The sequence below is a fragment of the Agelaius tricolor genome, unplaced genomic scaffold (genome assembly GCF_023055355.1).
Source record: "Agelaius tricolor isolate 1412-34295 unplaced genomic scaffold, bAgeTri1.0.p SCAF_40, whole genome shotgun sequence".
Taxonomy (NCBI): Eukaryota; Metazoa; Chordata; class Aves; order Passeriformes; family Icteridae; genus Agelaius; species Agelaius tricolor.
Window position 1 is genome coordinate 3,252,959 of NW_027269300.1, and position 13,466 is coordinate 3,266,424.

Consider the following 13,466-nt stretch of genomic DNA (forward strand, 5'->3'; position numbering starts at 1 on the left):
GGTGGGGATGGCTGCAGGTACCTGCGCTGTTCTGCGGAAGAGGCCACGGGCGGGCTCCTGCTCTTGTGTGCGCTCCAGGGCTGCACCTGGCAAAGAGCGAGCGCAGCCAGAGCTGAGGGGCTGCGGGAGAGGCCGGAGAACACGGCCCAGCCCTGCAGGGAGAGCCCCGGGATGCCCCAGGGGATGGAGCACGGCCCTTGCGGGGTGTCTGCCCGGCCCCTCTTCCGTCCTGTCCATGGGCATGGCCCAGGCGATGGGATGGGATGGGATGGGATGGGATGGGATGGGATGGGATGGGATGGGATGGGATGGGATGGCACTAAGCTGGCTGCAGGCACCAAGCCTGTGGCCCAGCTCTGGCACTCACCCTCCTGCGGCAGCTCAAACGGCACCACCTCTTTGGTTTCCTGTGCCGGGGCAGCTCCAGGGCCTTCTTCCTTGTCTTCCCCCCAGGCCACCTTGGGCGCTCTCAGGGGTCTCTGCTCCATGTTAGTGGCTGGATTTGTGGCTACTTGCAGGAGAGATGCCTAGGAAAAGCTCCGAGTCAGCAAGTCCTGCAGTTGTGCCTGGAAGGCACCTTCAAGACAGAAGCCTGGGGAAGGCTACAGGACAGCAAGTCCTGCACTCTGGTCTCCAGGGCTCCTGCCACAAGGACAGGAGACTCCTGTCAAGGATTGTGGTGGGGCCTCGAGGGCACTGGTGGCAGGGATGGGAGATGCCTCTGGGGCACCAAGTGCCACGCTCTGCCCTCGAGCTCAGCTGCAGGAATAACGCCTCGGAAAGGCTCCGGGTCAGACAGGAACGAGTGCGCTGTGCGGGGGCTCCTCATGGCACCACTCTGTCCCTTCCTGTCCCGTTGTGTGCTCCAAGCACTGTGGCGTGCTCTTCTCATCGCCAGCTCCTGTGTCACCATGTGTCACAAAGGGCTCTTGGACACCCGTTCCATGCCACAGTGAGCATGCTGAACCGTGTCACAAAGGGCCCCTGCACGCTCTGCCCGCTGTCCTGGGGCCACCCCCAGCCCACCCAAAGTGGCTCAGGTTGGAAGAAATCCCTGGCCCCAGGTGTCTAAGACAGCCCAACGGGGTCTTTAGGAACAGCTCAGACCATCAGCAAACGCTGCCCGGCTCCGCAGGCTCAGGGTAGCAGAAGGAGCCCCAGGGCTGCCGATGCAGCCGCGCTGGGAAGGGCACCGGACCTTCCACAGAAGCTGGCATGGCCTCCTTGGGACACGTCCCAGCTGGTGGCCATCCTAAACCCACAGCTGTGACATGGACAGGGAACGTGTGGGCCAGGGCACGAATGCTGCTCTGACCCCTGGGGCCCGGGCAGCGCTGACATCAGCAGCTGTGGCAGAGTCCCTGCCCAAGCAGAGCTGCCACCCCCCGAGCCCTGGCAGCGCTGGTGCCCATCTCCTGCCCCAGAGACCTGTGCCCCCGGGGGGCTTCTGTGCCACAGGGAGCCAAAGCCCACGTGCATTGGGGGCTGTGCTCCTTCCTGCAGGGGCTGTTGGCAGCAGCACCTGGAGCAACTCCTGGCAACACTTGGACTCTTATGAGACAGAAATGCTGAAATTATTTTCCATTGCTGAAATTATTTTCACATTGAAGTCATTTCCTTAGGCACAAAAACACCTTAGTGGCGAAGGCACAGAAGAACCTGGCATTTAAGAATCCTCAGTTCAGGAAAGTTTTACTTCCCATTGCTCAACTCAAGTAGTTCCAAAAAGTTGCAAACTTCCCAAATTCATTGGGATGGCCTGAGAAGGTGAAGAGTTGGAATTTTGCTTCCCATCTCAAAGCAGCAAATCATTTGCCTTAAAATCATCCACTGAGAGTCACTTGACAGAACATAACACTACACAGAGGCAAAAAAAGGCCATTCTTTGGTTTGCAAACAGTTTCTTATGAAGGGATGATGATATCCTAATTCTCTTAAGGAATAAAAGCTCTCAAGAAATCCAAGTCCACTCAGTGTTACAAAAGTAGCCCAAGCAAATGAGTAGATGGCAAAAGGGCTAATCCTCCCCCTGGTACAGATATCTAAGTGGCCAGTAAAGTACAGCTCTCCCCTCTTGTTCCCTGCAGGAGAATCAGGACCATGAACAGGAAGAGTCACAGATATTCTTTCTGCCCTCTGTAACCAAAGCTATGCCAAAGCACAGATGCTGCCTTCAAACTGACTCAAATTCCAGCCTAGACCTCTCACCTTCCAGACAACGCCTTCTCCAATACCCACCAACACCAACCCCCAAACTCCCACACAGAAGCCCTCAACACCCCACCAGGACCCCCAGCTGTCCCTGTCCCTCCGCAGAGCTTTCCCAGCCTCCAGCAGTCACCCTGGCTCCCTGCACGTGCCGTGGGCTGGCACTCAGGAGGATCTGCTCCAAGGCCTTCCCCGGTGGCAGCTCAGGCTGCCAGGCCTGTGGTTCCTGGATCACCCTTCCCACCGAGCCTTCCTGGGCACGGCTGTTCCATGGGCACCTCTGCGCTCAGCTCGGACTGCTCCACTCAGCCAGGGCTGCTGGGAAAGGATCCAGAGCAGCCTGGCCAGCTCTTTCTCCAGCTCCCTCTTTACTCTCTGGGGAGGCAGAACATCCCACAGCAAAGCAACTGGTGCCACAAGGAGCAGGGGGCCTCAGGCACCTTTGGCAATGGAACAAGGCCTTGGTTTGACATAAGTAAGCACAAGCAATTCACATTCGTAACCAAGTGCTTAGCACAGACAGACATAAGTCCTTAGCACCAGTTAGCATAAGAAAAACCTGGCTGGCCTAACTTGACAAGAGAGTGACTTGACAAAAGCTTTAGACATAGTCTGCCAGAAGAACTAAAGGCAAGTAGGGAATCAGCCCAGTGCAGGGAAGAGGAAGACTGTGCTGCTTTAGGGCATCGAGAGCGCTCCTGGCCAGCACCCAGACATCATCTTCAAGTCTTGGAATCTGACCCAATGTATTTCTAATCCCCTGCCTTTTGAATCACCTCAGCAGTGTAAAAATGGATGGTATTTTTGATACAATTCCTACATCAACCCAATGAAATTTATATATGGTGGAGAAAGATTTTAGTGGGGTGCAGACACCTGTCCTCCTGCCAAGTCAATAAAAGGGCTTTTGGCAGACAATGCATTTGTCTGCCAATTTCTTTGAATGAGGGAGAGCCCTCAGGACTGCTATATCCTGGGGGAACACCCTTGGCCTTGACCTGTAGGCACCTGCATAAGCTTAAAATCAGCTGCCTCAGCTACCAGGACCTCTTGGCCAGCATCCTGACGTGGATGCAGGGCTGCTGTGGGGCACTGCTGGGACCCAGTGGGACAGGACCGGCTGTCTCATGTCCACGTAGCACCCCTGTCTTGGTTCGGAAAGACTGGAGTCTGCTAAGGAAGGCAGGAGCCTCCCCTGAAATGGAGAATGTAAACCCTCCCCACCCCTCTGAACTGCTATAAATTTTAAATTAAGGAGATCTCAGGCAGAAAAATATGGGAGCAGGAAATAACAGTTCTTTAATAGGGAAGAAAAAATAAAAGGATAAAATAAACAATGCAGTGCACTAAAACAACACTGACAGAGTCAGAACTCAACCTGACACCCTGTGGGTCAGGATGTATGTAGCAGTCCAATTGGAATTGTGGCTGCAGCCCTCCTGGAGTGTCAGGTGTGGTTCTGTTGGAGCAGGGGGTCCTGTAGAAAAGAGTGAATTCTTCCTCTGTAGATCCAGTGGAAGAGGCAGCTGTTCCTCTGGGAAATCCAGTGGAGAAGCTGTGCTGGTGTTTCCAAATCTCCGGATTATATCCGGGTAGGAATGCTTGGCTCCTCCCTCTGGGCGGAGCATCTCACAATGGGATGTTATAGTTCTTATCAGTCATGCGGTGACATTCAATAGCCCAGTATCAACAGATGTCCCCTCTCAAGGGAGGAGTGACTGTGGTCACTCAGAGAGAGGAATAAGGAAAACTGCCCACTTGACAAAGGTAATCTGCCCTACAGATGGTAATGGAATACATCTTGCCTTGCAATCTGGAACAGACACTTCAGGACCCACTGGAACCAAGGGGCCATTGTGACACTGCAAGGCCTCGTTTAACCAAGGGCTCATTGTAGCATGGCAGGGCCTCATGGAATCAAGGGGATCATAGTGGGGCTCCATGAGACAACGGGGACATTCTGACTCTGTGGAACCAAGGAGACTATTGTGACACTACAGGGCTTGGTGGAACTAAGAACTGATGTGACAGTGAGGAGCCCAGTGGGATCAAGAGCCAACTCCGTACTTCAGGGCTTCATGGAGCCAAGGTGGCCTTGTGACACTGGAGGGCCTCCTGGAATCCTGGAGACCATTATGGAACTTTGAGGCCTTGTTGAGTCAAGGGGCTCTACAGGGCCTTGTGGAACCAAGGAGCTCTTTGTGACACTGCAGGGACTTGTGAAAGCAGTGAGAACATTCTGGCACCCTGAGTCCCCATGGCACCAAGGGGCCAGTGTGACAAAGCCAGGCCTTGCGGAACCATGGGTCCATTGTGATGCTGGGGAGCGCAACAGAAGCAAGGGGCCATTGTACCACTGCAGAGCCAAGGAGACCATTGTGGTATTGCTGGGCCTTATGGAAACAAAAATCTGTTGTGATACTACAGGGCCTCATGGAACCAAAGGACAATTGTGATACTGCAGGGCTCCAGGGATCCAAGAACATGGAAAAGTTCTGGTGGCTTGGCCTGACTGGTCCAGCTGACCTTGGCATGTTGAGGGTTGCTTCTCATCTGCCCCTGAAGCCCTGGAGTTCTGTGCTTTCCTTCCTGTGGGAAAGAAATCTCCTCCTCCAGGGTTTCATGGCTAAAATTGGGATTCTACCTCCATATTTGATTAAATCCAAAGATTGTCCCATATGAAACCTGCCAGAACAGACAGCTCTGGGTGGCCTTGGCATCTTGAAAGCCACCTCTCATCTGTCTTCAAAACACTGGAGGGCCAAGCTTTTCTTTCCATGGAAAAAACATCTTTTAGGTGTCCATAGCCAAAATTGGGAATCTGCCTCCAAAATTCCCTATATCCAAGGACAGCTCTCAGACAAAAGTTGCCAGGACTGTCTAGGTTCCCTTGGCTTCCTGAGGGCCAGCTCTCATCTGCTTGTGAAACACTGGGGCTCTGTACTTTCCTTCCTATGGAAAAGAACTGTCCTTCTCATCTAGGTGCCCATGGACAAAACTGGGATTTGGCCTCCCAAATTCCTTCTACCCAAGAACTTCTCCCAGACAAAAGCTGCAAGGACAGACAGGTCTGGCTTGCCTTGGCCTCAGGTGACTGCCTCTGATCTGCCTTCAAAACCCTGGGGCTCTGTGGTTTCCTTCCTGTAGAAAAGAACCGTCCTCCTTGTCCAGGCACCCATGGCCTCAAGCACATGAGCACTGTACAGGGACAGAGGAGCTCTGTACCCAGTGGGGTGGAGACTGAGGACAGCAGAGGAGAGCCCTGGGAGGGACTGAAGGGTGGATCATTTTAACCTGCTAGAGAACAGCCCGAGAAAGAAAAAAATCAAAGCTATGGGAACCTGGGGAAGACAAGATGAGGAAAAAAGAGAAAGGAATTTCCCTCACAGGGCAGGGCTGTGGTGCAACACATCCCCCAGAAGGAGTCTGGGTCATCCCCAGGCTTTGTGTGGGCAGGCAGAGGCAGGCAGCAGGCAGAGCTGTCAGCAAAGGAAGGGCCCAGCCAGGTGGGGCAGCCGGGGGATGCCGACAGCCTGCAGGGACAGAGGCGCAGGGCAGGGACACCGTAGGACAGCCTGGGCTGCACAGGGCACAGGCATGGGCAGCAGCTGCAAGACAGCCCTGCCAGAGCCAACTTGGGCAGCACTTTGGCCATGGCTGCTGGGCCTGGGCCTGAGGCAGGAGCAGGAGACAAGTGACCCTTGCAGGCCTGGGGCCTCATGGCCTCCTTTTCCCTGCTATCCCGCACGCTGCCCATCATAGCAATAAACATAGACTTTCTAACTTTAAACTGTTAGAGAATCTTTGTCTGTCACAGTTGGTTATCAGTACTAGATCAATATCCATATATTTTTAATACATCACATCACTGCCTCCAGTGTTCTTGCTCTAACTGGAACCTGGGGACACTTTACAGGCATGTTCCTCAGTGGGACCCATTAAAACTTCAGCAAATTTGGAGTCTAAATTTAACTTTGAGTTCCTGAGAAGTTTTTTGAAGACTCTCTCAGGGACTGAGTCTGATGTAAACAACACCAAATCCCCGAGAGGCTCATTAAAGTCCTTGTGCTGTGTCTGTGCTGCTGAGCTTTAAAGGAACAGCTCTTCCCAGGGCCAGCTCCTCTCCCAGCCCAGCAGGGCTGAGGGCTCTGCCTGCAGGCACTGAGGGGACAGGAGCCAGGCAGAGACAGGCCGAAGGCAATCAGGATTGGGAAGACATTGAGCTGAGACTTCAGCTGGGGAAAGATCTTCACAGCCCTGTGCATGGTGAGTGTGTGGGTGCAGGGCAATGTCCCCTGTGCTCCTGGAGGGATCTCCTGAAGCCAGCACACCCCAGAGCCTTGGGGATGTGTCAGGAGGACTCTCCCAGTTTCTCTGTGGCACAGGAGGAGCAGGAGGAGGAGGAGGAGGAGGATGTGGTGCAGAGCGGGGCTGCCCTGGGCACCGTCAGAGGGACAGGGCAGGACGGCTCCTGCTGCCAGGGACGGCTGCAGGGGCTGAAGCTGGGGCTGCAGCCAGGGCTGCCCAGGGCTGTCCTGCAGAGCAGCTCCTGCAGCCCTCAGGGCTCTTGGCCAGCCCAGGGCATGTGCCACCTGCCAGGGGCAGCTCTCAGCCTGCCTGGCAGCTCCCCATGGACGCTGCAGGGGAGAAGTTCCAGGTGCAAGGAGCCACCCCCATCAGGGCAGATTCCTCCTGCTCTGGAGATGGTGCTGCATGGCCAGGGCTGCTCTCAGCTTTCTCCTAAAGGGAAGGGAAAGGGGCTGCCAGCTTTGGCTGTGTCCCTGAGCCTCCTGCACTGTCAGCCTGGGCATCAGCAGATGGGCCTCAGATCTCCCTCAGAAAGTGCCTCCTCAGCCTCCTCTCCCTACACACAGCAGCAGCAGCACCTTGGCTTGCAGCATCTCTGTTTGTCTGGCCTGCCCTTAAGGCCCTGCTGCCAGGGAGATGCCCCTGGGCAGTGCCCTGTGCTGGGAGGGGTCTGCAGGGCAGAGCTGAGCCCCCAGGGCTGGGCTGGGCTCTGGCAGCACTGGCAGGGACAAGGCTTGGATAGAGAGAAACAGCTCCCAGCAGGAACAACTGCAGGCAGCAGAGAGCCAGACCAACCCTTGGCATCCCTCCTTGTCCAGCTGCACAGGGAAAGAGAAGAGTTGGAGAGATTGATTTTGAAACTGGAGTCTTCCAAAAGGCCACATTATTTTTAAATGCAGTTTTAAATTTCTTCATCCTGTACTAGAGGGAGGTAAAATGAGCAAAGGGCACCAGCAGGCCTGACTGCAGTGGGGCACCGGCAGCCCTGTTTTCCCTCTGGGCTCCCCAGTGTTCAGGCTGAGAGAATGCTAAGAAGAGGACGTCTGTCCCTTCTCAAAAGCACAAGTTACTTAGCAAACCAAACTTACACTCAAAAAAAAAAAAAAAAAAAGTACGGTAAATGAAATTTCCGCAAAGAAAGAGAAGCAATTTTAATTGCTTGTGTAAGAAAATAGCATAGGATTGACTCAAGGTACTTTGTCCAAATTGTCCGTGTTGTCTTTGTACAGCTCAAAATGTCCAGAGTGAAGGAATGTCCAACAGCAGCTCCATCAGGCACTTCCTCCTGCTGGCATTGGCAGACACGCGGCAGCTGCAGCTCCTGCACTTCTGCCTCTTGCTGGGCATCTCCCTGGCTGCCCTCCTGGGCAACGGCCTCATCATCAGCGCCGTAGCCTGCGGCCACCACCTGCACACGCCCATGTTCTTCTTCCTGCTCAACCTGGCCCTCAGCGACCTGGGCATGATCTGCACCACTGTCCCCAAAGCCATGCACAATTCCCTCTGGGACACCAGGAACATCTCCTACTCAGGATGTGCTGCACAGGTATTTCTGTTTGCCTTTTTCATTTCAGCAGAGTTTTTCCTCCTGACCGTCATGTGCTACGACCGCTACGTGTCCATCTGCAAACCCCTGCACTACGGGACCCTCCTGGGCAGCAGAGCTTGTGCCCACATGGCAGCAGCTGCCTGGGCCAGTGCCTTTCTCCATGCTCTGCTGCACACGGCCAATACATTTTCCCTGCCCCTGTGCCATGGAAATGTCCTGCGCCAGTTCTTCTGTGAAATCCCACAGATCCTCAAGCTCTCCTGCTCACACTCCAAACTCAGGGAACTTGGACTTCTTGTGTTTTCCGTCTGTCTAGTATTTAGCTGCTTTGTGTTCATTGTTTTCTCCTATGTGCAGATCTTGAGGGCCGTGCTGAGGATCCCCTCTGAGCAGGGACGGCACAAAGCCTTTTCCACCTGCCTCCCTCACCTGGCTGTGGTTTCCCTGTTTGTCAGCACTGGCACATTTACTCAACTGAAGCCCCCCTCCATCTCCTCCCCATCCCTGGATCTGGCAGTGTCAATTCTGTACTCAGTGGTGCCTCCAGCCCTGAACCCCCTCATCTACAGCCTGAGGAACCAGGAACTCAAGGCTGCAGTCTGGAGACTGATGTGTGGATGGTTTCAGAATCATTAAACTGCTGGCCAGTTTCTGCAAGCCAAATGTAATAAAAGTCAACTTTGATAGTTCTTGTTGGGATTGGTGGTTCATTAATTCTTTTCATTCCTTTAACATTCTTTTTAATATTGTTCACAAGAAATGCAATTGTTTGTGCCATATCTCATTTTGTTTCTTTCCACATTTGCTGTGGCCCCAGACTGTGTCAATGAGGAGCTGTGCCCTTGGTGGCTTCAAATTAACTAAAGGATCTCCTAGCAGAGATCCTCTCATCAGAGATCTTTCACCAGAGATGCCCTTTGTTGCCTTCTCTGGAGCTGCAGCAGCAATGTCTGTGTGCAGAGCTGGGGTCAGATCAGTGCTGGCCCAGCAGCTGTGCCCAGCAGCAGCAGCAGCAGCAGCACTTGGTGTTGCCAGTGCTGCTGCCGTGGCCCTGCCCCGCTGCCCTGGTGGCCCTGGTGTTACTGCAGGGCCTGAGTGCTCTCGGGGCCGGGCACAGCCCTGGGGGTGGCAGTGCCGGGGCTGCAGCAGGGACAGGCCATGGGCACTGCTGGGGCAGCGCTGACGCCTCAGCCCAGGGCCTGGGGGCTCCAGGCTCCTTGCCCAGGCTCTCTCAAGAACACGGCCAGGCCAATGCTCAGCACAGGAAAGCCCCGTGAGCAGCCCCAGGCTGGCCGTGGGCAGGCTGGGGGCAAACAGCATGGCTGGGGCTCTGCAAGGGCCCTGGGGCAGACGGGAAAGAGCAGCAGAGCAGGGGCTGATCCATGCCCAGTGCGCTGCACAGCCCAGGGCAGCGTCCCAGAGCGTCCTCATGCAGCTGCCAACAACATCCCCCCTCTGCAGCCCTGGCCTCTCCCCCAGCTCACACAGGTGCCCCATCCTTGCAGGCACAGACACGGCAGCACTGCCTCAGCAGCCCCTGTTTGCATTGCACACAGCAGGGGCAGCACCCCCATGCTGTTGCTGTGGGGACATGAACCTGAGGGAGCACAAATGCCATCAGCCCCTGGGGCCAGCAAGGGCTGGGCGACACCAGGGAAACCACTCAGCTTTGTCCTGGCCTCTGCACTCAGCCAGAAAGTTTGTTCCCATCAGCTGCGAGTTTCCTGTGCCACTGCAGACGCTGTTGCTCTGAGCCAGGGCTGCCTGGCAGCCACCCCCAAACTGCCCTGAGCATTTCCTTGGCTTCACCTTTGCTTTTTTTCCTCTTCCCAGATCCAGATTTCTTCCTATTGCCCATCACTGTCCCCTCCCCTGCAAACAGCCCATCCCTGTTTGCCCTTTCCTCTCTGGCCCCACTCCCCATTGCAGTTCCTGACTTGGCCCCATGGGAACGTCCCTTGGGCAGCAGGATCATCCTACAAGTGCTGCAGGAATTGTCTGCAGGCTCCTGCAGTGCCTGCTGCTGCTCCCCTGCCACAGGCACCCCAGGCCAGGGGGGCACATCTGGGCTGCTGTCTCTGCCTCTGGGGCTCCCTGTTCTGGGCACTGAGGAGGGGCTGCAGAGGCTCTGCAGGACTGACAGGATGGGCTTTGGGGCTGCCAGGAGAAGCTGAGGGACCTGGGCTGCTGGAGCTTCTGAAGAGGAGGCCCAGGGCTCCTCCTGCAACTGCTCCAAGGGTGGTTCCAGAGAATCACAGAATCAGCAAGGTTGGAAAAAACCTTGGAGATCATCAAGTCCAACCTGAGCCCTGACACCACCTTGTCTCCCTGAGCCTCCTCTTCTCCAGGATAAACAACCCCAGCTCCCTCAGCCGCTCCTCACAGGACTTGTGTTCCTCACCAGACCCCTCACCAGCCTTGTTGCCCTTCTCTGGACATGCTCCAGCCCCTCCATGGCCTTCCTAAATTGGGGGCATAGAACTGCACACAGCACTCGAGGTGTGGCCTCACCAGTGCCGAGTGCAGGCAAGAATCCCTGCCCTGCTCCTGCTGGCCACACCATTCCTGATGCAGGCCTGGAGCCATTGGCCTTCTTGCCCATCTGGGCACACTGCTGCCTCATGTCCAGCCTGCTGTCCATCAGTGCCCCAGGTCCCTTTCTGCCTGGCCGCTCTCCAGCCCCTCTGTCCCCAGCCTGTAGCGCTGCAGGGGTTGTTGTGGCCCAAGTGAAGGACCCAGCACTTGGTCTTGTTCAACCACACCTTGTTGGATTTGGACCCTGGATCCAGCCTGTCCAGGTCCCTCTGCAGAGCCCTCCTACCCTCCAGCAGATCCACACTCACACCCAGCTTGGTGTCATCTGCAGATTGGCTGATGCTGGACTCAGTCCCCTCATGCAGATCAGCAGTGCAGATATTGAAATCCACGCTGGCTGGCTCTGATCCCTGGGCCATCCTGTGGGTGCCCTGTGATGGCACTCAGGGTGATCTGTTCCATAACCTTGCCGGGCACCCAGGTCAGGCTGACAGGCCTGGAGTTCCCCAGCTCCTCCTTCCAGCCCTTCCTGGGGATGGGCTCACATTGGCACCTCCAGTGCTCTGGGACCTCCCTGCTGAGCCAGGGCTGATGGTAAATGATGGAGAGCAGCTTGGGGAGCTCATCCACAGCTCCCTCATCCCTCTGGGATGGATCCCATCTGCTCCCAGAGACACCTGTGAGCATCTGAGTGGCTCAGCAGGTCCCCAGCTGCTTCCTCCTGGATTACAGGGGGGCTGTTCTGCTCCCTGTGCTCATCTACAGCTCAGGAGAACACTTGCCCTGAGGACAAGCTGTCTGATTGTTGAAAATTGAGATACACAAGCTGTTAAGCAGCTCAGCTTTTTCCTCATCTTTGGTAACCATATGTCTCCAATAAGGGATGGAGGTTCTCCTTAGCCCTCCTTTTGCCATTAATATATCTACTAAATAATTTTTATTATCCTTCACAGAAGTGGCCAGGTTCAGCCCGAATTGAGCTTCACCTCTCTAATTTTCTTTCTGCATGATCTAACAACATCCTTAAAAACGTTCTGAGTTTCCTGCTCCTCTATCCAGAGGTCATGCACCCTAATTTTAACCTTGAGTTTCTGGAAAATGCTCCCTGCCCGGCCAGGCCAGGCATTTTCCCTGCTAGCTCACTTTTGGGCCCAGAGGGACAGGCTCTTCCTGCTCCTTCAAAATTTCTTTCTTGAAGGGTGTCCATCCATCCTGGAATCCTTTGTTTTTAATGGCTTTTTCCCTTTAAAAAATCAGTACCTGATTTGGTACTCCCCAAATCAATCCTGAACAGGACAAAGTCTGATCTCTGTAACTCCAGTGTAGAAGATTTGTTGATGCCTCTTTTTTCACAGAATGTTTAAAAAGTCAATAATTTCATGGTCACTATGCCCCAAACAGCCTCTGACCACCACATCTCCCACCAGCCCTTCTCAGTTTGTGACCAACAGGAGACAGAGCTTTCCTTGGCAGTGGAAATTGCAGGAAACCTCCCCAAGGTGCAGCTTGGAAGGTTCAGGCTGGAGCCGAGGAGAAAGCAAAGTCCCTCGCAGGGCAGAATGTTGGTGCTGGAGGTGTGGCAGCGTGAGGCTGGGCCATGGCCGGGCTCTATGTGCCAGGAGCCGGCAGCGCTGGGTGCAGGGAGCCCAGGGAGGGCACAGAAACGCTGGGTGAGAAATGCTGGGGGACAGCGAGATGGGCGAGTGCAGCCGGCCAGGGCAGAGGAGCAGCACGCCCAGGGGCCACAGCCTGCAGGACAGATGGCCAAGGGCTGGGCAGGGCTGGCAGGGCCACAGGCACCCAGGCCTTTGTCCCCTGGGCTCGGGCAGGGCCTCTGGAGGCCCCACAGGAGGAACTTTCCTGGCAGGGGCTGCACTTTGCTTCTCCCTCGGCCTCCCTGGGGAGGCTGGCAGGGGCTGCAGGTTGATGCCATTTGTCCTTGCTGCCCCTCACATCCCCCTGGCCCACCAAGAGCCCCGAGGCAGCCGTGAGGGACAGGCCCTGCTGGCCCAGGCTGGGCTCAGGCCTTGGCCTTTCTGCTTCCTGCAGCCAAGCCAGGCCTTGCTCAGCATTGCAGTTCCCTGCTCAGAGCCTTGGGCTCCCTGAAATCCTGGCCTCAAGGATCTGCTCTCACCAGGCCCTGGGCAGCCTTTGGCCCTTCCTGCCCTCACTGGGGCCCAGCCATGCTCCAAGGCACTTGGAGTTTTGCTTCTGACTCCTTGAGCAGCTTCTTCAGCCTTCTCTCCGTGCCTGAGGCTCCTGGACTCAGCCCCAAATCCACCATGGGCTGTCCGGTCAGCTTTGCTCTGTAACATATTTGTGATTGCAACATTTTGTGCTGTGGGAAATTGATTGTGCAGGTTCCTGGAAAGGCTAACAATGCAATTAACAAATCTTTCGATTTTTGCATCCCCCAATCAAAATAATCTTGCTTCAAAGGAAAATGGATCTTTGAGAATTCTTGTCCTGCCATTGTCAGCAACCTTGTTCTCCCCATTATGATGATCTGTGCCGCTATTTCCAGATCCGTGACAATCGTCTTTGAAGGCCTGTATGGTAAGAAAATCCACTCTATGATTATTAAAGAATCTCTTTGAGATTAATCCCATTGGAAGATCAAACCATGGAATTGTGTTTTTCTTTCCCAGCACTGCCAACTGAAAAGGCAACAATTCAATGAATCGATGTGCTTGCCTTTTCTGAATAGCATCCATAACTTTCTCCAATTCTTTCTTTGCTTCCCATGTGAGCGTCCTGGGAGATCGAATGTCTGTGTCTCCTCTCAAGAGATTGAGCAACGCTGGAATTTCACTGTTCGTGATTCCCAAAATCGATCTCATCCAGTTGATCTCTCCTAGGAGTTGCT

General features: G+C 54.9%; 1 protein-coding gene across 1 annotated transcript; it reads left to right on the forward strand.

Moving 5' to 3' along the window:
• The first annotated feature begins 7,700 nt into the window (after window positions 1-7,700).
• Window positions 7,701-13,458, forward strand: LOC139603694 (olfactory receptor 14A16-like). Its single transcript, XM_071454582.1, has 2 exons — window positions 7,701-8,676; window positions 13,308-13,458. The coding sequence occupies exons 1-2, from the start codon at window positions 7,769-7,771 to the stop codon at window positions 13,456-13,458; spliced, it is 1,059 nt and encodes a 352-aa protein (XP_071310683.1). The 5' UTR covers window positions 7,701-7,768.
• Window positions 13,459-13,466: the final 8 nt, after the last annotated feature.

What these genes read in the sequence shown, in the direction of transcription:
- LOC139603694 (XM_071454582.1), top strand. Translation starts at nt 7,769, where the DNA reads ATGTCCAACAGCAGCTCCATCAGGCACTTCCTCCTGCTGGCATTGGCA. An exon ending in GCTGCAGTCTGGAGACTGAT is followed by an intron (nt 8,677 to 13,307) that starts GTGTGGATGGTT and finishes TTTTCTGAATAG; the next exon opens with CATCCATAACTTTCTCCAAT.